The 24,486-nt window shown below is 37.3% G+C and overlaps 1 protein-coding gene across 2 annotated transcripts; it reads right to left on the bottom strand.

Annotated features, from left to right (window-relative positions):
• Positions 1-437: 437 nt before the first annotated feature.
• On the bottom strand, positions 438-8,806 carry slc10a7 (solute carrier family 10 member 7). Of its 2 annotated transcripts, none has more exons than XM_067371313.1 (12): positions 8,632-8,806; positions 7,192-7,274; positions 6,972-7,108; positions 6,494-6,569; positions 4,718-4,756; positions 4,566-4,601; positions 4,336-4,419; positions 4,041-4,206; positions 1,836-1,887; positions 1,468-1,541; positions 1,194-1,253; positions 438-1,027 (listed from the first exon to the last, which is right to left on the bottom strand). In XM_067371313.1, the coding sequence occupies exons 1-11, from the start codon at positions 8,729-8,731 to the stop codon at positions 1,219-1,221; spliced, it is 882 nt and encodes a 293-aa protein (XP_067227414.1). In that variant the 5' UTR covers positions 8,732-8,806; the 3' UTR covers positions 438-1,027; positions 1,194-1,218. The 2 variants fall into 2 exon arrangements, with proteins under 2 accessions (XP_067227414.1, XP_067227413.1); XM_067371312.1 differs by having other exon boundaries at positions 441-1,027; positions 1,194-1,339.
• Positions 8,807-24,486: the final 15,680 nt, after the last annotated feature.

The raw sequence follows: 24,486 nt of genomic DNA, 5'->3' as shown, positions 1-24,486 counted from the left end.
AACAACAACAAAAAAAGTATAATTATAATTAAAGTATAATTAACCAGAGGGTTAATGCAGCCTTGCTGAATAAAAGTTTCAGTTTCTTAAAAACAATAAAAAAAGCATACAATTAAAACACAACAGTATATAAGTAATCCTTTCCTTAATGACTGCAAGACAAAAAAGCAGATAGTGCTTTTGCCCTTAGTGAAGAGAAAATAATGTGTTTAATACCCATAAATGATGCATTTCAGTCTGAATACTAGTTTAAAAGCTCAATTTTAACCATAAATAAAATGTAACACAATAGTATCTTTTAAAAGGTAAATCAGGGTTGATTTACCTTTTAAAAAGTACCTTTTTAGTTTGTGTTCTCACCCATTAGTCTAGAAATGTTACTGTGATTTGAAAAACTAAATGAATGATTAAAAATAAGTTTATTATTGTGTATTTGTGGTCAGTTCCACTCCTTTTGTTGTCATTTTTTGCATGATGCACCACAAAACCTCATTTAGACAGAATTTATGACACTGTTTATTGTCTTCAGTAACAGAACATGGCACAGCCGAACAGCTGATCTTTGCGTTTACTGCACCAAAACAAACGACCAATGAGTCAGTCAGTAATACTCATCATCAGCTAAATGTAAAGGATGTTAGCAGTGCGTTAAACAGTTTTACTGCTGCAAAATACATGAACAAACTCCCTGGAAGTCTAAAGAACAGAAACAAATCCATTTGACAAAGTCTGAGTGCTGCTGGAGTAAGAAAAGATTTTACACTTCATATAAAAATAAAAAATATACATTCAGGAATCTGTTTAAAAAAAGCTCATGGAATCATTTTCCGTCCCTGCCGTGACGTCTGAGGTCCCGCGGTCGCGTTAAGGCACTTATCTCACTTATACGTCCAATGAGAAAACCTCCTGTTATCGGTATCTCGGACTGGTTTGGTCTCGTTGTTTCTGGTTTGGTTTAGTTTAGTTTGGCTCAGCCAAGAGTTTCACAGCTTCCAGTCGACAGTGTAGTTCAGATGGGTGTGAGAGTCTGTGAAGAGAGCCAACCAATTCATTTTACCTCAACACAGAACAATAATATCTGGCATTGCAACATCTTATGAAACAGATGGAATACAAGTTATAAAATAATATCTGATATGCACATCAGAACGGAGTTTAAAACAGTGTAAAATCAAATTTTCCGTGAGTGTTACCTTCTGTCTGCCGCTCATCCATGTTTTAATGGAGGGCAGAAGGATGCTTCCCAGCAGGATCTGAGCGGGATGATAGATCAACAGAGGCACTGATATCAGAGACAGATGCTCATAACCCTCAAACACGATCTTCAGCATGGGGATACCTACACACACACACACACACACACACACACACACACACACACACACACACATTAAACCAGTGTTTTCAATTAGAGAAGGTATGAAACAATTAATATTTGCGTCATCCAGACAGAAGCTTGTGTTTTACCTAAAGTGAGGGATTTATGAGTCGCACAAAACATGATGGCAACTGAATCCGCTGCAGTGAAACCTGAAGATTTCCTACAAAACAAGAAATATATAAACACCTTATGTTGTCCGTCACAAATCAGAGAGTGAGTGGATCAGGTTTAGCCAACATTGTCAGGATCAAATGAGCCTAAAATGAAAGTAAAACCTGAAAACACTTACAGTACCATGAAGAAAAAAAAAAAGTAATAAATCACACAAACTTATGTTTTAATCTAAAAATGCACAATTGTTTGTTAAAGGGTTACGTTTATGGGTAGAAATATCATTGGCTCAATATTACAAGAAAAGTTCCCTGCATGACAGAAAATTGAGTGTGTTTCTCACCTTGTAGACAGGAAAAATATCAGGGACATGAAGCTCAACTGAATGGAAAATACTGAAAAAAGGAAAATAGAACAATATTATTATATATCTTTACAGTCAAGTTCTCTTGCACCACAGACATATCACCCCCTTTTTGAGCATAGACAGGAAAATTCAAGTAAAAATGAAAAATGCATCCAAAAATAACTTGTAAATCATGAATGCTTTGGAATACAGACTTGTAGGTTGGTCTCTTTATAAAGAATTATTGCTGAAGTTAAAAGCATAAAAATAAGAGTTTAAAGTTACCCTAAAGCAAATGAACTAAATATTTGTTATTTTATATGAAATAAATATTTTACAAAATAAAATTGCTAACCTTATATGTAACTAAGTTTTGTTCCAAGTTCATAACACAAAAATTGAGGTTCTTGTGAGATTTTGTTCAGGCACAAAAATAAACACCCAAACTACATTGGAAATTTTTCAAAATTAATACTTTCTGTCATAATATCACTTCTATCACCAAACAGTGGCCAAATGTGGAACCTCTACCACAATATGTTTTGTCAAGATTTGAAAAAGTTTTTATTATAAAATAATGTAGTAAAATGTATAATATTTTAAACATGAGATCATTCTCTAGGGGGAAGGAGCTACTAAAAAGTTTCCTCACAATTTTTATATATTTTTAAATCAAATTTTGGGATACGGCATAAAAAACACACTGGATGGAAATACCATGATGTGCATAAATTCTAAAAATGCACATAAAAATTGAGGCAGATCTTTTATTTTTCCAAATAAAGACATGTTCATAAACTATGATGAAAAATGTGTGATTTTCCTCAGCAGAGGCTGTGATTGGATAACTGGACTAACCAGCAGACCAATTGCTTTACATAATCTCAAATGTTGTTTCTGAAAAGCCTGAGTCAAAGTCTGTCATCAGAATGATTTGGTTTAATTCCTCCAAAAGCGTCTCGCACAATTGTGTTCCCAAACACCAGCATCCGAACTCAAAGGTGCCGAAGAACATGTTTTCAAAAGATGTAATATAAGTCTAAGGTGTCCCCTGAATGTGTCTGAAGTTTCAGCTCAAAATACCCCATAGTTTTTTTTTTTTATTTTTTTTTTTTAACTGCTTATCATTATAAATGCACCGATTCAGGGTGTGCGGCCCCTTTAAATCTCGTGCTCCATGCCCCAAGAGCTCGCGCTTGCCTTAAACACCATAAACAAAGTTCAAACAGCTAATATAACCCTTAAAATGGATCTTTACAAAGTGTTCGTCATGCAACATGTCTAATCGCGTAAGTATAGTATTTATTTGGATGTTTACATTGATTCTGAATGAGTTTGATAGTGCTCCGTGGCTAAAGCTAACATTACACAGTGTTGGAGAGATTTATAAAGAATGAAGTTGTGTTTATGAATTATACAGACTGCAAGTGTTTAATAATGAAAATAGCGACAGCTCTTGTCTCCGTGAATACAGTAAGAAACGATGGTAACTTTAACCACATTTAACAGTACATTAGCAACATGCTAACGAAACATTTAGAAAGACAATTCACAAATATTACTAAAAATATCATGATATCATGGATCATGTCAGTTATTATCGCTCCATCTGCCATTTTTCACTATTGTTCTTGCTTGCTTACCTAGTCTGATGATTCAGCTGTGCACAGATCCAGACGTTAATACTGGCTGCCCTTGTCTAATGCCTTGAACATGGGCTGGCATATGCAAATATTGGGGTGTACATATTAATGATCCCGACTGTTACGTAACAGTCTGTGTTATGTTGAGATTCGCCTGTTCTTCAGAGGTCTTTTAAACAAATGAGATTTATATAAGAAGGAGGAAACAATGGAGTTTGAGACTCACTGTATGTCATTTCCATGTACTGAACTCTTGTTATTTAACTATGCCAAGATAAATTCAATTTTTGAATCTAGGGCACCTTTAAGATCACATGACAGCATTTACTGTGTTTCGTCTGACACTCTGAGACCAACTCATTTATGATGGAGGAAAAAAAGAGTCACAGTTTCTTCCCAAATTGCAGCAACTTCTATTTTTATAATGGCTATTTCAGGCCAAATTCCCAGATAGTGATGATTTTGTTCTCTTGAACACATTGAATAGAATACCATATTTGCAAATGTTCGATCCGAATCACAGCTTTGGATGGAAAGCTCACAGGTTAAACACACTCACTGATGAAGACGACGAGGAGCAGGCTCAGATGGTCCAGCTCGATGTTGGGGTTGGAGAAGGTGTCGCAGAAGGTGGTGTAGATTATCATGAGCAGAACGACGCTGCTCACCGTCCCGAATGGAGGCTTCCGGCGGTCCAGACACTCTCGCAGGAACCTCCTGCACACCTACATTCACAAAACATGTTCAGTGTCAACTTCTGACAGAAACTCAGATTAACGTTCCCTTATAAATGCTATTTGCCATTTTTGCATGTGAAATTAGATAAAGATAAACAGCATAATTTACACTCCCACCTGTCCAACTATGAGCGGGACGACCACCGTCATGAAGAGCTGCGAGAAGATGGAGGTGAACGGGACAGAAGACGAGGAGCCCAGCTACACACACACACAGTAAAAAACATTATACACACAATATATCAGAAACAAACACTGAACAATCAATGGAGTATACAGAATATCACACCCATTCAACATGCTCATTGTTCAGCACAGAAAACTAATAAAAGAGGAGTTTAACTCACAAACACCAGCAGCAGGAGAGGAGTGACCACAATCCCCTGCAGACAGGACAGAGAAATGAGACACATTATACTTCTTTTCTTTGTCTATTTCTGTCTTCTACACTCCATTCCCTGTCCTCCCTTTCTTTCTCTCTCTGCATTATCACACTTACCAGAAAGCTCCCAAACGCAGAATTGAAAATGGCTGCAGCCTGTAAAGAAAATAATATATACACTTTAACATTAAAGAATACATATACATTAATGTTATTTTGATGTTTAACTATGATGTACAGCAAATATTGTGATTATTCTGTTGTATATTTATAATGTGCATAATAAAGTGTGATTATAACAATGGTCATGATTTTGAAGTGAGGTCATGAAACACATTTGTAAATTTGTGATAGTTGTGAGCAAGTGATATTGTAACATTGTCATCCTTTTGGTGGAATGTATTTTTGTAAATATGTGATTGATTTGATGGAATATGATTGTAAAGTAGGGATGCACCGATGTATCAGCCAATTTTTGCCAAATTTACAACCATCGGCTATCGGGTGTAGCAGGAAAAAAGGCCAATATAACAAACCGGTGGTTTGTAAATTAACTGTGTGAAGGCGCTGAGCTGTATAATGACTGTTAATCCTAGCACTGCTGTCTGTGCTTTAATGTTAATCTAATAACAAAAGATTGCACACTATTCTTGACTAAATAAAAGTGTAGCCGACCCCATCCGAATGATGACTAATACTTTACTGATGTTTTATTAAGTTTATTGCTTCCGTTTTCACTCCAAACAAATCATCACAAAAGCTAAACATTACAGAGCACAAGAAGTGCGCATTAAACTCTCTCTTCACTGCATTATCATCAACATACAGCGAATTACTGAATTACGAATTACTAACAGTTAACAAATACATACAGATCTCATGCCTTTTCGGGGGATGCTTAATAAACTGACAAACTTTAAATCTGCAAAATATCTCTGAAGAACTGCTGCACTCCTTGTCTGTCCTTAGACTAGAACACCCGTCAAAATAAGAGTCCTGCCTTAGTAAAGGTGATAGTGCAGATCTCATATATATTTAAACTTACAAAAAATATTAAAATGTATACACAAACAAATTAGAAGATTAATCACAATAAAGTATGCTACAATAAAGGATTAACATGTATTTAATGTACACAGTGAAGAATATGCAGTGCTATTTTACATTTGTTTACTTTATTTCTGTACCTGAAAACTATTAAATCTACCTAAAAAGCACTGTTTATTTCATATGTGTCCTTGTTCTGTTGTCTTTATGTAGGCCTGCTGAATGTTAAATGGATCAATCCATGTTCATTAAAAATGATTTGATGATGCAGCAATAAACCTGCTAGTATATTTTAATGCAGGTGTTTTTGAACTTTGCTTATTTAAAACATGATCAAAATACTATCTATTTTGATGACAAAATTTCAAATAAGAGAGGAAGTGACAAATATTGGTATCGGCCAATAATTGGATCAACATGCACGTTCCCAAATTTCTAATTACTGTTAATATGTAACTCATTGCTTCTACCTACAATTAAACTGCTAACAGTGATTGTAAATTAATTGCCTAAATTATTACATTATTATATAAATGCATCCTCTAAATTGTAATGTTCACATGCATTCTCTGAAAAGCTGCTTTGAAACTATATGTTTCGCGAAAAGCGATATACAAATAAATGTGAATTGAATACGTAGCACACCAAATTTCAATATCTGTTGGAAAGATGTGATTTTTCTATAACAAATTGTGATTATAACAGTGATCGTGATTTTGTGGTGAGATCTGTTTGTAAATATTTGATAGAGTACATATGTAAATTGTTGTGATGGAAACAAGCTTGTAAAGATTTGATAATTGTGATGAAATGCTTTTGGAAAATTTGGGTAAATTTCTTTTATACCTCATTTCCTCCTACAGATTTAGTGAGGATGACAGCAGAGGAAACAGGAGGAGGCATACATGCCACCGTCTGCAACCTGAGAGAGAGAGAGAAAGTTAATTAATAATAACACACACAACTGAGTTTAAATCACGTTCATTTCCCTGTTTTCACACTGGATTGAGTGAGCCTCTACTCTAAACACTGTCCCTACCCTGTGTAACTAATTTCAGCTAATGCTACAACAATAGTGACTCATAAACTCCAACTTTATAAAAACATGAATGTCTTTTCTGTCTGTGAAAGGACGTGTGGAGGTTGCAGGTGAACACAACGACTCTCTTGCAGGAAAATAACCTAAAGCGCCAACACAGAAGACCTCTGAGATCCAGTTACCCACAGAGCAAACCCACCGACAGAGACTTCATTCAGCCGAGCAGTGAACAGGTAGAGAGGGTGATTGTGTACGAGAAGGAGGTCTGAAAACACGCGCACTCACCCTCTGAGAAGCCATTCGTTGATCGCCGTCAGGGCCAGAACTTTGAGAAGCAGCCAAATGGCGATGGGGAAAAATACTAGTGTAAATGTCTGGACGAAGAAATGCAACTTTACGTGCATTAATGCACTTGCTAGCTCCTGGAAAACAAAGCAAAACAGAAGTTAGTTTTAATTTAAATCTGTAAAATCATAACAAAAAAACAAACAGGAACCAGTCATACCTCTGTTTTCAAAGACAAGCCACTGTTAAAGAAAATAACAGATACTGCAACATAGGTGATGGTGATTTCTGGCCGGAGAGGACCTGAAAGAGACTTCAATGAATTATGATCGGATATATTGGTTAAATTGGATTACCACGTTTTGGGACACTAGGAAAATTGCACTAAGTTGGCAATTTGGACAGGTATCATAATAATGGGTATATAAACATGGTAATTATTCAGTACCATAATATTTGGGGTACAATATTTGTCCCCAATGACCTTCTAAAGTCTAATGTTATATGATATTTTTTTATATTCATGTTGGGTTTTTCTTTTTTAAATATGTGATGCTTGACCACAAAACCAGTCATAAGTCACACGGGTATATTCGTAGCAATAGCCATCAATACATGGGTCAAAATTATCAATTTTTCTTTTATGCAAAATAATCATTAGGATATTAAGTAAAGATCATCTTCCATGAAGATATTTTGTAAATTTCCTACCGTAAATATATCAAAAATATGCATTGGTTATGCATTGCTAAGGACTTCATTTGGACAACTTTAAAGGCGATTTTCTCAATATTTTAATTTTTTTGCACCCTCAGATTCCAGATTTTCAAATAGTTGTATTTCAACCAAATATTGTCCTATCCTAACAAACCATACAACAACTTACATCTTTCTCGTAGTGAATTTTGAGCTATTCTAAATCTCATTTCAATTGTATGTCCTGATTTTGGCGAATTAGAAGTTGAATATTTTGTTGACCCTGGAACAACATTCCTGTTTGAAAATGCAGTCCTAACCCTATTCCCCTAAACCTAACCCTATCAATAAGTTATCCCTAAAATCAGAGGGAAATGGTAGGCGAATATCACTGATGTAGAAGCCCCTAACCCTGGTTGTAAACCTAAAATTGACATAAACTGTAAACTTGTCCCTCAAATCTGATTGCAATGTTGTTCGAGAATCAACAAAGATGTTGATCCACCGTTAAACAAGTCATTGTCAATCAAACATTCAATGTTCTCACACATGTATAAACAGGAAAAACAGACTTTAAGGCAATTATGCTCTACCCGGACAGGATTTTTCAGATCCGGGTGTTGCAACGTGTCACAATGACAGCTAGAGTAAAAACAACCATCAACCTGTTGCCTGTTTAACCCACTTCATGACCCATTTCAGATCAACTCTCCATCTCTATGCTGAAACATTTACAAGCAATAAATATGACCCCATCCCTCATTATAATTACTTCCATTTTATACCAATGCATTACTGATCAATCAATCATCGATCACACCCCTTATTGTGTCATATTCATGCATATGGATCATCCCAAACATTTCCTAATAGGCATAATTCTTTATTATTTGCGCATTAACTGGTTTTAAAGTTTAACGCATGGACAGGAATGTGTCCAGGTGTGTGTTTTGATCATTCTCACCTCCTTTCACTCCCACGGACGGCGCGAGCTTGGCGCACGTGATGACAAGCACTATTCCGATGATAAACCATTCTTTCCGCACGCGAGCGAACAGACCCATCGCCCATCAAACCGACGAGCGTCTAAAACCGACGAGCTCAGAGAGTCCGTCGAGCCTCGCTCTTCCGGACACATATGCGATACCGTAACCACCGGTGTCAGCGCGCAATCGCTTTGTCAATATACTACGGCAGGGTTGCCATGTTTTCACAACAAAACCCTTCCAATTGCTCCTCAAAGCTAGCCCGAAACTAGCATTTCAGGCGGGGTCCCACGGTAAAAATCGCGTTCCAGGGGGTAAAATTAACGGGTTTTTTTTGGAGGGGCTCACCTGGTAAAATTCGCATTCCAGGCATGGGCATCGGAAGCAAAAAAAAAATGTGGGTGGGTCTTTTCCCAAGGTTTTTTTTACTTATGTGTGTGTGTATATATATATATATATATATATATATGAATAGAATAAGGAGACACAGCCCTTTACATTCAATCGCCTTTTTGCTCCTTATTTTCACACATTGATCAGTACATATACTTTTACCCGTAAAAGTGCGCACAACCGGAGAAATACACGATTACTTTTGATTTTGTTAGATAGAAAAGAAGCATGTACGCAGGGTTTTATAATTTAATAATTTATTTTTATTCTTTATTTATAATTTAATAATTTATTTTAATTTCAAAATAAGTTTTATAATTACCGAGGTTACAAAACGTAGTTAGCTAGGGGTGTTCGGGGGCATGTTCCCCGAGAAAATGTTGATTTCTTTGGTGTACAAATGTGCATTTTTAGACGTTTTAAGGCCAACAAATTGAATTACAATAACGTTAAAACCATGTCAACAAATACATGCATGCACTGTTAAAAACTGGGTGGTTCTTGTCCCACCCACATACAATGGTTCCGACGCCCATGATTCCAGGGGATAAATATCATGTTATTGTGGGTCGATTCAATCCGTGGACATGAAAAACAACCCGCGGCAACAATGTTAAAAAAAAAAAGGGAAATCGCGGACTTGGCAACACTGTACTACAGCGAGCGCGATGAAAAAAGGTAGCCCTATGCTCATGAATATTCATTACTGATGCGTGTTGAACAATCAAGTAACTTCACGTTTGTACTTAATATTCATAAGCAAAGCATCTAGCGCGATAATACCGTAATGACTCATATCAGAGCGCACAACGTCTGCAAAGAAGAGAATAGCTAGAAATTCTTCTTTATTATCAAAGAAGAGAATAGCTAGAAATTCTTCTTTATTATCAAAGAAGAGAATAAATAGCTAGAAATTCTTCTTTATTATCAAAGAAGAGAATAAATAGCTAGATATTCTTCTTTATTATCAAAGAAGAGAATAAATAGCTAGATATTCTTCTTCATTATCAAAGAAGAGAATAAATAGCTAAATGTTCTTATCTTCTGCTTTACATTTGTGTATTTAACTGTATTTTGGTAAGTAATCCCTCACACCCACAAACTTTCTGCATTAGTTCTTCCTAATTCAGGGATTCCCAACCTTTTTTGTCAGCCAAACCCCTTTGAGCTAAAATATTAAGTCCGCCTGCGATTTTAAATTCATATTTCAATAATTGAACAACTCATTTGCATGTTTGTGGTTCACTGATGGTCACATGCAGGTAAATAAATAAAATATTCTTATACTCCTATAAATCTTTTTTTGTAAGTGCTTTATTTCTAATGGTTTTATTTTTTAATTTTACCTTCTAATTACTCATTAAAACGAATGTTATTTTAACGGTAAAATATTGTAAAAACAATACGGGAAAAAAAATGTAAATAGGTTAACAGTAAGGTCCTGTAATATATACAGGGAAAAACTGTAAAAGCTCTTAACAGACATTTTATGTAATTTTCAAAGTAAAATGATGTAAATTTTACAATTTTTAGAAGTAACAAATCAATGTATAATTTACAGTCATAATCTGTAAACTGATGTTCCCACAATTCCCTGTGTGACACTCCACATTTGAAAGTATTTTGTTTAAATAATCATGTTTCTTAATAGTTTTTGTTATCTGTTATGTACATTAGGGTTTATGTTACATCTTCTGTTGTTTAAAGAATGTTTATTGCATTGTGTAAGTGTTGTGGGTTGAAGGTGTTTTGTGTTTGCGTGAATGACTCTGTGCACATTCCTTATCTTAATATATACTTCATCTCGTGGAAAAGCTATTTGTGTTGAACTCTGATTCTTCATGTGGCTTTCTCTTTTACCACCTGCATTATAATGTGGTTGTCAGTATATGTTAAAGGTGCAAAACAGATTTTAGTAGTGTGCATTGTTGAATTTACTGGTTTACATTCAAGTTTTCTTGTTTGCAAGTTACGGTTTTATACTGTAAAATGTACAGTTTGTTCTGTTAATGTGTTTACAGTTTTTCTGTATTTTTACAGTGTGCTTTCAGTTTGGCAAACAGATATGAACAGTGAAATTTCAAAGGCATGGAAATGTTGAATAATCTTTTTAATAAGTGTTTACAGAAACTATTTAATACAAAGTGCATATAATATGAATTTCTAGTTCATAGTTCTGTCTCTACTCTTAAACCTATTGCTCTTTGTCATCATCGCTCACACTCATCCTCTGTATAAATGAACATGGCCGCACTGAACTCTGGGTCGGTTCTGGTCGGGTCTCCTCTACAGAGGCAAGAACATCCAGAGACTGAAGATCCATTTCTGTTGACACAGAAAAGATGAAGATGAACTTAAACACACTGTGTTGAGTACAGATATTCATTCAGAAATAAATGATTCAAAAAATGTTTTGTCTGTGAGTGTGTTAAAGAATTATTAAAGAATATTCATACCCTCAGAGGGACAAACAGAAGTCATCATCCTCCAGACAGCAGACAGACAGCTGAACACTGATGGACAAACACACGTGACTGCAGACCCTGGACATTAACAGTAACAGATACACGGTGACATAGCGCCATCTAGCGGCTGCATTATGATTCACATCCTGTAAATGTCGACAAGGTATCACCGCAGTGGACAGAAGTTAAATGCAAAATATCATCATAAAATAAAATAAATTAAGGGTACGTTGCTTAAACGTATGCTTAAATCAGATACATTTTTCCTTTGAGTTTTCTGCGTACAGATGACAACGTTGTCAAAAAAATCCCCGTGAAAATGACTAAAAACGCTGTATTCTGCTGACAGGCCATTAGATGGCGATGAAACACTATAGACTGAACATTTAATGCGCATGTGCATGACATCATCATTTTCACAGATTCCAATTTTTGCTGTTTACACTAAAACCGTTTTCAAAAACTTGCACTTTAAAACCCATTTTCAGGCCACCAAAATGCTGTGTAAATGAATGTCACAAAAATAAAAAGTTTTACATTTTTAGTTGGAAACAGTGTTGTGTAAACAGTCCCTAAATTTGTTTTCGAAAGTCTCCTGGGCTGTTTACACAACACCATTTTCAATTAAAAACGGAAAACTTTTTATGTGTTTGTAATGTTCATTTACAAGACATTTACACAACGATACCGTTATCATTCTCTGTGTAAACTGCAAAAATGCAATTCTGTATAAAAAAGAAAAACGGTGATCATGTACATGCATATAAGGCTACATGTTTAGTCTATCCACCTTATTTTTCAATGAGAAGTAAGATGTTATTAGCCGCTATTGCGAAATAACGAGAAGAATATCAAAGTGCAGTAAACTGTAAAAAATAGGGTGGATAGGCATGCTCTATAAAGGAATGCGTATGCGCAGTTTCGTAATCTTTCTTTATAAATTGACATCTCCAACTTGGCTGGCATGCGTAGTGTACCTCAGGGATGACGTTTTTTTTAGGTAAAACCCGGAAGCGATTTAGAATTTTAGGACTTCCGGTTCTATCGCCCCGAAGTCATTGTGTTTTTTGAATGTTTTTTTGCTAAATCTTCTGAAATAAGGTCTGTGGTTAACAAAGCCTCTAAATATTCTCACGTTTTGATCTATGAAATAAAACACACCAGTTATAACCCATTTGTGATTTTTTTAAACCTTTATTGTGTCAAATGGCGGTTGCTAACAAGTTGCGAAAAGGGACCACTTCCTTTGGCGGGGACTTTAGACGTCATCATGACAAACAGGACATTTGGACAGCATTTCTCAAGAAAAAGTGGATAAGTATTCATAACAGTGCAGATCATAAGCATGTTTTTAAATGAAGTTGTTTTTTAAATGAAGTTTGAGGAAGCTTGGTGATGTGGTGATGTTGACTCGCGACCATGGTGTGCTGTAGTCCGTTTATAGCCTACTGCTTTTTATATCTGACCATTTTATTTAGGATTCAAAATTTATAAATGTTGTGTTAACTTGTAAAGATTATCTTCATAGACAAAACGTGTAAGTGTCATAACCCTTTGTTAAACCCAGAGCTTATTTTTTGTGACTTTCCAAAAGTCTATAGGAAAAATGCATAGAACCCGTGCGCCGCTAACTTCCGTGTTGGCCTACAAAAACACGTCATCCCTGAGGTACTCTATACAGCATTTTTAGTCATTTTCATGGATCTGTGTGAAAGGGGATAGTTTTGATAATGTTGTCATCTGTACAAAGAAAACACTTCTCTGTTTTTTATTTTTGTCATTTACCCTCCGTCTTCGGGGGTCAAAAATGCCAGAATAATGTAGACAACAGGCGTAACCATAGCAAAAATTATTCATTTTAAAACGAAAATGCACTTGTGTAAACAGGGCCTAAAATATAAACGACGGTCCAAACCCAAGAGGATGCCCCTGAAAAACTAGAAATGTACAGTTCTAATTGGGATATAAGTATGTGTTAATTAAATTTGAGAGTGTCCGCACAGCTTGCAAAGTATACTCAACTGCGGATGGCCAAGTTCGACACATGCACAGTAAAATTGTTGCGACTCTTCTGTCTTTAATGCTGATGTACGCGCACTGTCCGTGCCATATCAAAAATTGGGCTGCACACAGACGGGATGTGTGGATGTCCGCAAACCTTCCACTGTAAAAAATTTCCTGTAGAAATTGAAAAATTGAACTTACAGTTAAAACACTGTATTAATATTTACAGTACCATTTGACTTGCTGTAAATGTATTTACAGTATTGTATATTTTTATAATTGTATGGTCTTTTCTCCAGTAATATATTTTAATACAATCAAAAATACATAACTTTACACTGTAAAATTTCCTGTAATTCATTGTCCATTTTTTCTATTTACAGTAAAGCTGTTGTAAATTACTGTAACAACAGGTCTCAGTAAATAACAATAAAAAGAAACAATGACAACTGTATAACTTTTTTAATTTAGTTTTTAATTGTTTAATTGTACAGAAGCCCTATACAGCCATGTGATATTATTTTATATTATATAATATATTATATTATATTGTTTTCTCGTGATCACGACTTAATTTCTGCTCTAAATTACACAAATGTGCCAACAGGTGGCAGTATATTAATAAATTTAACTGATGGGGTGCAGTAAATATCCACTTTACTGTATTAGTTCATATTGGCCCAGATTGTAGGAGTTTTCGTCATCGCTTTATTTTGTGCAGTATTGTGTGCGTTAAGTGATTAACTTAACTGTTAAATGCTTGAAATTTTTTTTTTCATATTAATGAGAAACTTTCTTGTAATTATGACTTATAATCTCATAATAATGAGAAATTTTCTCGTAATAATGACTTAGTTTCTCATAATAACGAGAAATGCTAGCAGAGCAGCGGAGCAGAAGGACATGGCACGCTAGCGACATCCGCTGGTCAAAGTCTCGTAAATGGAGAACAGCAAACATGGCATGTTATGCAAAACAGTTGTTTTAGTTAAAGTAATCTACAAAGTGCAGTCTATCTATAGTATCATTAAATAACACCAGTTATTATAAATTATCAGTATATCTTCAATAAGTGGTTTCCGTGGTAATGGTGGAAACTGCTGCATGAACGCGATGGCTTACAAAACGTTACAAAATGTGGTTATGTGAGTAGTGGATGACCACCAGGCGGTGCTTCATAATGGATGTTCTCTTTGTGGTTCCCGCAGATCGAGTGTTGTATACCAAAAATGTCACCTTGTGACACCTGTGTGTGACGTCACTGATGTTATAATACGGCGTGTCACACAACCGACTTCCTCAGGTACCTGATCTCTTCTCGCCCACTCTTCATGACCAGGGACCCTGGCGGTCATCCACTACTCACATAACCACAGTTACGTACGTAACTAATTTTATGTTTCGCATTTCCTGACCGCCAGACGGTGCTTCGTAGTGGATGACGTGTACCCATAATGTCATGAGGAGTGGCTCCCATATGGCCCAACTCCTGGGGCAGAGCAGCTGATGCCAGATTGGAGGATGACGCAACATTCACTATATAAAAAACGAGAGAATGTACAGGGAGGTGACCATGTGGCCGCAGCACAAATTTCTGATAAGGGAACTCCTTTAAAAGCCGCCCATGATGTTGTTATAACAGAATGGCCTGTAGCATGTCCAGGCAATGTCTGACCAGCATGCTTGTAGGCCAACTCTATCACTTCTACCACCCATTGGGATAGACGTTGCTTAGAGAGTGGGAGAATCCGCTTGGCTGCGGAAAAACACACAAAGAGCTGATCTGTACGGCGTACCTCAGCCATTGCTGTAACATAGTGTCTCAATGCCCTGACTGGGCATAACAGGTGCTGTCTATCATCACTGCTCTCATTGTATACTGACAAGTCAATAGACTGGTTTATGAACTCTGTTGTGAGGACCTTAGGCAAAAACGTTGGGTTAGGTCTTAACAGCTGTGTCTGCCATACCCCATTGGAGACATGATGGGCTGACAGAAAGAGCATGTAACTCACTGACATGCTTGGCTGTTGACACCGCAAGGAGAAAGGCAGTCTTTAGCGAGAGCCACTTAATGGGGGCCTGACCAAGAGGCTCAAAAGGAGTTCCACAAAGGAAGTTCAGAACTATGGGAAGATCCCATGGTGGTGTTCCAACCAAACGGGGTGGACGTAGCCTCCTCACTCCCTTGAGAAAGGCCACAAGTAGGTGGTGTGAACCCAGTGAGGAACCATTAGTAAAGTCTCGATGACTAGAGATTGCAGCTACGTAGACCTTAAAAGTGGATGCCGACCTTCTTGCTTCGAACAGTGACTGTAAGAATGTGAGTACTGACTCCACTGAACAAGAAAGTGGGTCCAACTGGTGACCCCTACACCAATCCTGAAATATTCTCCATCGGCTATCAAAAATGGCCGGGTGGAAGGGGCTCTTGCATTTAATATTGTGTGCCTGACCTCTGGAGTGCATGAAGTTAGCCTAGAACTGGTCCCAAAGGCCACAGCTGGAGAAACTCCAGCCGAGGGTGCCATCTCTGCCCTCCCATTTGTGATAGGAGATCCTTCCGTGGAGGAATCTCCTTTGGGAACCCCTGTATGAGTGAGAGCAGAAAGGGAAACCATGTCCGTGACGGCCACCATGGAGCCACCAGGAGAACTGAAAAGCTATGTTTCTCTCTCTGGATCCTGTCCAGTAGTGCATGGATGAGAGGAATTAGTGGAAAAGCATACAGCAGAAGGTCTGGCCAATTGTGTGCAAAAGCATCCTGCCCTTTACGGTTAATAAATGCAGTGTTGGGGTGGTGTGGCTGCCTGACTTCTCTAGGGCAGGGAAACCAGGAGAAGCCTGGGTAGCTAGCAGTGGCCACTGGGGGTCGAAATTGAAAGGTTCTACGCCCGCTCTCCTGTTGCCGTGTTTCAGCTAATGAGGCACGACGGTCCAGGGCATCCTTCACTGCTGGTCCAAACACATGGCCTGGAACAAGAGGTAAGGCCCGGATCATGTTTCTACAAGCATCTGGTAAGGGTTTATGAGCAAGCCATACTTGATGGCGGCCAAGCAACAATGTGCCTACCAGCCTGCCTAAATCTTGAGCCATATAGCCCATTGTTTGCAATGCTGCACTCAATCCTCTTGAGTCCTCTCTTCTCCTCTGCCTGATAATGAGGTTTGCACCGCCAGTAGCAAGTGAGCCAGAGAATTAGAAAGCCGGCCCACCCGTGTTGCTGTGTTGTGAGCCTTGACAATGAGGTCATCTGTGCGTCTACATTCAGCACTGGGGCATCGTGGGTTTGGACGTAGTGCTTCATCTGGGGAAACTACCAGTGCTGCCATGCATGGTTCTACTGCAGGCATGTTAGCCAGCCCACTTCTCTCTGCCTCCTCCATATTTGATAATGTGCATACTGCCGGGTTCACTCGCATTCTCTGAGAATTTGAACCTATGGCTGATAAATATTCAGCAACAAAGTCTTTACAAACAGGCACTGTGAAATCTTTTGTCATAGTCATCCTGAAGAGGGCACTTGATCCTGCTGTTTGAGAAGCTTGGGTGTCTAGGCCCAGTTTTGCAAAAACTACCCTTATAGTGCTCTGCAGCGGAACTGCATGGCTTTCCGTAGTATCTTGTAATGTCTGTGAGCTGCCAATAAACTCCTGAGATGCCGTAGCCGACTGTAGTTCATTGGTCTGTACAAACTGTGCACTAGACTCAGGGTCTTGATGGACTCCTGTTGGACTGTTCCGGAATGCATTATTTGATGCTGCTGTAGATATTATATCATAATCCTCATAAAATCTATCAACAGGCTCAGTATTTTCTGGTATAATGCTAACAGGGTACTTATTCAGTGATAGCAAGAGACTTTTTATCTGTTCCATGTCCGATGACAGACTTTTTACTTGCTGCGCTAGTCCATGTGTAGACTTTCTCTTTTTATGAGGTCTCTCAGTCTCCTCCTTTGAGTGGCATTTAGGAGCTTTCTTCTCCTTATGTAAAGGCCTAGTTATCCTCTTTAATCACCAAATATTCCAAGCAAACTTAACAAGCGTACTCAAGGGAAGCTGGCCCACTACCGAGCAGGCTCAAGGTAGGACTGCTACACGATTTTACATACACACAATGTGTTTCTAAGATATAATTCCAATCAAAAGGAGAATTTAAACGTAGAACTACTCGTAAGCTCCGACAATTAAGTCACCAGGCTGTGATTTTGCTCTGATCTGCTCCGTCGCAAGAAGAGAAATGAGGAAGTCTGTTGTGTGACACGCCGTATTATAACATCAGTGACGTCACACACAGGTATCACAAGGTGACATTTTTGGTATACAACACTCGATCTGCGGCAACCACAAAGAGAACATCCACTACGAAGCACTGCCTGGCGGTCAGGAAATATGAAACATAACTATCAAATAACGAAGGAATGTGACATTTCTTCGTTAAGTTTAAGTACATCGTCTTCATAAAACGTGTGGGTTTATGTTAACTTTAACACGTATCTCACGGATGACTAGGCTATTTGATGTGCAGGTTTGCCTTGACATAGGCGTTGCCCAGTCATAAATCTGTTTGAAATCCATGGATCACCACTCACACTTTCTGCTTGTTCATTCACAAAAATACAAATGAATGTTACAAATGAAGACTATATCCCGTCTCATATAGGCTACTGATAATTTATCGATAATGTTATTTATTTAATGATATTATAGATTACACTTCTACAGAACGTGCCATGGTTGCGGAGTTCTCGCATTTGACCAGCGGATGTCGCTAGCGTGGTGTCACTGCTCTGCTGCTTTGCGATCGCGTAGAAGTTTCTCATTATTACGAGAAAGTTTCTTGTTATTATGTGATAAGTCATAATTACGAGAAGGTTTGAGATACTACGTCATAATTATGAGAAAGTTTTTTCATTATTATGCTTTACAGAATTAAATTTTTTTTACTCAATTGTGATGGAAACGGGCTTCCATAGGGTTATTGTTATGTTCTGACTGCTAGATGTAGGCTAATGGCCTACTTATTACAGTTTCACGACCCCAACAGCATTCGGTGTGATTTTAAACTTATTGCTTATTAAAACTAATTTTGATGTCACTGTATTGCACCTTACTGTATATTTTTAAGACATCATCGCAGTTTCAGTGTTCGTTTACCTCACTATGTCACTCTATTGATAAGAAATATTATTTATAGCCCATGCTTTAATTCAGTAATAGTGTGTAACCTATTGTATTTTCTACATTTCTTTGTAGGAATCTACACACATACACAAACACTCTTTTCAAACAGCATCCCAAGATTGTTTTAGCCTATCAACTGGATTAAAGTTTTGTTTAATCCAAGCATCTTTAAAAGTTTTTAAAATTATAAAATAATCTGGCATCTTTCTGAAGGCACTCTGTGTTACGTATCTGGCGCCTGCTGGTTCCTGTTACTCACCACCAGAGGTCGCCGGTTCACCATTTCATTGCACACACAGTCATACACCACTCTGGACTACATTTCCCACAACTTCCTATCTAGGAACCAATCACACACTCACACCTGTTTCCCATCAGTGGACCCTTTATAAGCTGCACCCAGACACACACACAGGGCTGAGTATTGTTTAGTCGAATGTTTTCCGTGTTTATCCTAGTTCCTAGTTCTTAGCCTAGCCTAGCCATCCTAGCCTTGCCTTGCCTTTTGACCCTCGACTGTTTATCCCTTGTTCGATGATCGTTGATCGCTATTCTGCCTTGCCCTTATGTGTGCTGGTGTTTGACCCTTGCCTGTACGACTACGCTCATTTTAATAAAGCCTGCGTTTGGACCTACCCCTAGTCGTCACAACTCCAGGCGTACATGATGCGAATTCTGATGGTCGGAAGATCGTATGTCCACGTACACGTCACGAGTGTGTTTATCTGAAAATCGTACAGACGAGGTGATATACCACACGATTTTTCGACCTGCCGATTTCCGAAGCAATCGCACAAAGTGTGTGTGCATGTGAGAATACAGAAAACAAATCAGAATACATTTGTGACATGCTGGATACAAAAATATGTGAAATAAGTTTTTTTTTTCTCTCTCATCGACTATTGTTGTTCAAGCCATTAGTTGACTAATCACATTTCTTAAATACTGGAGATAATAAACTTGAAGAGTTTATTTGCAAAAACAGATAACTCCATTTTTATGAATTCTCACAAAACATGTTTTTTTATTGTGCATTCCAAGTAATAACAATCAAACTGCAGTTGGGCTGTTTTGATTAAGTAATGATAACTCTAAAAAATACAGGTAAATTAAAAAATTAAAAGTTCAAAACTTCCCTCAGCTAGCGCGTCTTTTTGAAGTGACTAGAAGCCTTGTCACCTGGCCTGAATACTGCGCGCTGATTCGCTAAAACGGACTTATCGGGCGCTTGTCGGCTTCTGCTGTAAAACGTGAACTTGCGATGCTTGAAAGTGGGCAAAACCGGCTCTTCTGACAAAATGGATTTAGGGTACAGAACGTGCTGTATATGGAGAATAATGCACAGCACTTAGTTCATTTTTTTTTTTTTAAATGGCGTTTATCGGTTTTTGCAAATGAACTCTTCTATTATAATTAGAATTTATATAGCACTCAAGCGCACGCATAAAACTTGCCGCTTGCCATAAAGAACCGGCAAAAGAAATGATTATGAATGTGACAAAAAACAAAACAAACAAAAAAAAAAACATTAAGCAGACATTTTAATTGTTTTTTAATAATCTAATGTTTTCTGAATCGCTGTTGGCTGCAAAGATGAAGTTAACATTGCTCATCCTCTTCGCAGTGGACGTGCCTAAAATGCACATTTAATTCGGATTACATTCAGAGAGTAGCCCATTTCTTTTCGTTTTGAATTGTTTCGTTTAAAAGTAGATATTTCAATCTTTCTATAGATATTTTTTTCTCATGTCTGTGAGGCACGCAGATACGCTGAGTTTCGGTTAATTTAGCCTATAAGACGCGCTCCAGATCAAGTGCAAGTGATCGCGCCCGCGCATCCATGAATATATTTGCTTCTTATTTATTAAATTCAGGCAATTGATTAAAAACATTGATTAAAATTAAGATACAATTTTTACAAAACGAAATTTACTTTAAAGAAAGTCTTTCTACAAAACAAAACTTAATGAAGAGATCAAAATCATGTCTGACCCATTCCTTGTCTCCAGATGTATTGCGCATCTTGTAGCTCCCGAACTTCTTTGACATGTTTAAAAAGACAGGGAGGTCGGGAAGTGCTCGTAAAGGCGAGCATACACTGTGCGATATCTGTGCGATTTCAGCAAGGTTACCAACTCACACTGTACGAGTAGATCGCGTGCAATGTAAAGCCAAAAAACACGATTTATGTGCTCACACTATGTGGTCCGATGGTCGAGACGTGACTCGACTGCTCACACTATGCGTTCGAAATATGCACGATAAACCCACGTACTGGGATGTGCCGATTGACAATGTTGATATCGTCAAAAGCATCAGCTATGGATATCAAGAGGATTTAGCATTTCCAATTTATATATTAAATAATAATAATAATTAGCCTATTATTATTAGTAGTAGTAGTAGTAGTAGTAGTAGTATAGGGTAGGCCTATTTATTATTAAATTGATATTACAATTCATTTGGCCAATATTTCATAGCGCCTCACCGCATATCCGACGCGCTGCGAGGATAAAAAAAGATTTGATTAGCTTATAATTACTCCTCATTGAAAATTATTTAAAGACATTTATACAATTAATTAAAGGCATATAATTAAAATTATTAACAGTAGCCTATGTGTTCGAAGACTGCAATAATCAGTCAATGAAAAGCAGCTTCACTTCAAAAATAACTTGTTTAATACGAAATATTTCTCTTCTCATTTTCCCCCCACTACGTAGTTAATGAGCCACAAGAGAAATATTAAGAAAATAAATTAAGATATATAGCCTACCGTTATCAGGTTGAAGTAGGATTTATCTCTCGTTGTCTCTGAGAGAATATGCACCGAAAGCTCGTCAGTTTTACTTTTATTTTTTGTAAAGGCTGGTGAATAATTGACAGGGGATTGAGACGTCTTCATCGGCATAACTCTCGCGCAAAGTTTGCACATTGCTTGTGTGATATAAAGTAGACACTGACTCGCCTTCCTGGTTTAAAATGGAAAAAATTCCTTATTGCGACTTGACATTTTTCTTTATCACCAATTGCCAAATGTTGGACAACAGTTCACATTTCCGCATTTAATAAAATTAAGTAGGCTAAATATTAAATAGCCTACATGAGTAAATAGAAAGTGAAAAGCGAAACATGTAAATTAATGATCAAGTAAATTAATACAAGAGGCACCCATATGTACACCCTGAAAGACGTGGGTTTATCCATCATGCAACACGAACTGAGCCCAATCACACGAAAATGCGTAAATGTGTGTAATCTCGTAGAATATACGCCAAAATGAGTTTTGGCGTGCTTATGGTACGCACTATGTCGTATAATATATACGAAACCCCCACCAAAACTCATTTTGGTGTTCTACGAGATTACAAACTCGTACGCATTTTCATGTGATCGTGTTGGAACTGGAGGTAAGCAACATTTTGCTAAATTGCAGCTAGTTTGATACCTACAGAACTTAAAGATCTCCTTCTTTTCGTTTTCTTTCTTGCTGCATTGAAGATTGGTTTAATTTATTTTTTTCGCGCCGGCGCAGCGAGGGAAAAAACACAGAGTTTAGGCCAGTCGGTTCGTAGCTCTGCTTCAACTGTGCGATATCCTCAGGAGGGGTGACCAAAATTTCTGACATGCCAGAAATTCATCCGACCATGTCATTGCCAGTCGGGGGAGGTTTATCGCCACTCGTTTCCCCATGTACACTGCACGACAAACGACACGACAAAGCTGAAAATCGGCCCGACACAAAAAAGAGTCGCACGAGTCAGAATTTGGCTCAAAATCGGACGAAAATCGCACAGCGTATGCCTGCTCTGCTTGGCTCGTAATTCCTCGCACATGATACGAGCCGCGATCATAGGAGCATCAACGATTTCCACGCGATTGAAAAAAATCGCCTGCGAGGCGAGCTCGTATGACAGCAAAAAATCGCACCGTGTAGCCTAGCCCTCACTCTGCATGCGCTTGAGATGTTGAATGCTCTGTTGATTATTAAACATGTTAATTACACAAATGTTTAGCATACATTTATTGAACAGTGATTGATTAGCCTATAGTTATTTATTGTAAACTTTATTATTAAGCGAAGTAAACATTTTGCTGAAATATCCACAATAATAGCGCATTATTAATCCGTCGATCTGATGTTTGTGAAAGTTGTGTTCGTTACTATAGCAACAGTAGAATCCGGTCCCGTGATTCAGAATCAATCATTATAAAAATAACTTTTATGTCGAGATAACGAGAAAACAAGATATAAAAAAATATAATCCATGGCCGTTTAGGGCTTCCGTACAATTGTAATAATTGAAATAACATTTTAATATTCTTGCAGTTTTCTTCACAAACTCTGATTTTCCCAAACCTGCAGTAACATTTAAACATAAAAGTTTCATATTACAGAATTTTAAAGCAATTCATGAACAATTTCAGTCATAAGAATAATCTTAAAAGCTTACAAATTAAAAAAAAAAAAAAAAAACTCTCCACAGAATGTATTTGCTCTTAATATGAGCTTAAAGGGTTAGTTCAGCCAAAAGTTAAATTTCTCTTATCATTTACTCCCCCTTACGTTGTTATAACCTCATAAAACTGAGGTTAAACCACAGAGTCACATGGATTACTTTAATGATGTCTTCCCTACCGTTCTGGACCTTAAATGTGTAGTTGCGTAGCTGTCAATTCGAGGCACAGAAAGCTCTTACATTTCAGTGTGTTCCGAAGATGAAGGTCTTATGGGTGTGGAATGACGTGAGGGTGAGTAATGACAGAATTTTCATCTTTGGGTGAACTAACCCTTTTATAGTTTTGCCAGCTAAAATCCAGAAACTCCTTAAAGGGTTAGCACACCCAAAAATGATCCCATGATTTACTCACCCTCAAGCCATCCTATTGGATATGACTTTCTTTCAGCCAAACACAAACAGTTATATTAAAAAATATCTTTTATAAGCTTTATAATGGTAGTGAAAGGTACTTTGTTTTTTGAAGCCCAAAAAAGTACATCCATCAAGTAATCCATACGGCTCCAGGTGGTTAATAAAGGCCTTCTGAAGCAAAGCCATGCGTTTTTGTAAGAAAAATATCCATATTTATAACTTTATAAATGACTGGCTTTGGGTAACAGCCAAGTCAACCAACACAAGTCAAGTTCCAGCCGAAGAGTGAACTCTGACCCCACGCATGATGTGTTGACAAATGCGGAAGCATAGAGGAAAGAGCAAATCTAGACTCACATACGACTGTTTACTGGAAGTCAGTTATTATGGTTTATGAAGTTATAAATATGGATTTTTTCTTTTTTACAAAAACCCATCACTTTGCTTCAAAAGGCCTTTATTAACCCCCTAGAGTCGTATGGATTACTTTTATGATGGATAGATGTGCTCACCATTCACTCCCATTATAAAGCTTGGAAAATACAAGATCCAGAACTCAATTTATGTTTGGTTGAAAGAAGAAAGTTACATAGACCTAGGATGACTTGAGGGTGAGTAAATTATGAGATCATTACTAAGTAACACTTTACAATAAGGTTCATTATATAATGTATTAACTAACATGAACAATACATTTGTTACTGTATTTACTAATCTTAGTTAACGTTAGTTAATGAAAACAGTAGTTCATTGTTTGTTCATGTTAGTTCACAGTACATTAACTAATGTTAACAAGATTTTAATAAAGTATTAGTAAATGTTGAAATTAACATTAACAAAGATTAATAAATGCTGCAGAAGTGCAGTTCATTATTATTTCATGTTAACTAATGTTAACTAATGAACCTTA

The sequence above is a fragment of the Chanodichthys erythropterus genome, chromosome 20 (genome assembly GCF_024489055.1).
Source record: "Chanodichthys erythropterus isolate Z2021 chromosome 20, ASM2448905v1, whole genome shotgun sequence".
NCBI lineage: Eukaryota > Metazoa > Chordata > Actinopteri > Cypriniformes > Xenocyprididae > Chanodichthys > Chanodichthys erythropterus.
This window is presented reverse-complemented; position numbering and strand designations above follow the sequence as displayed.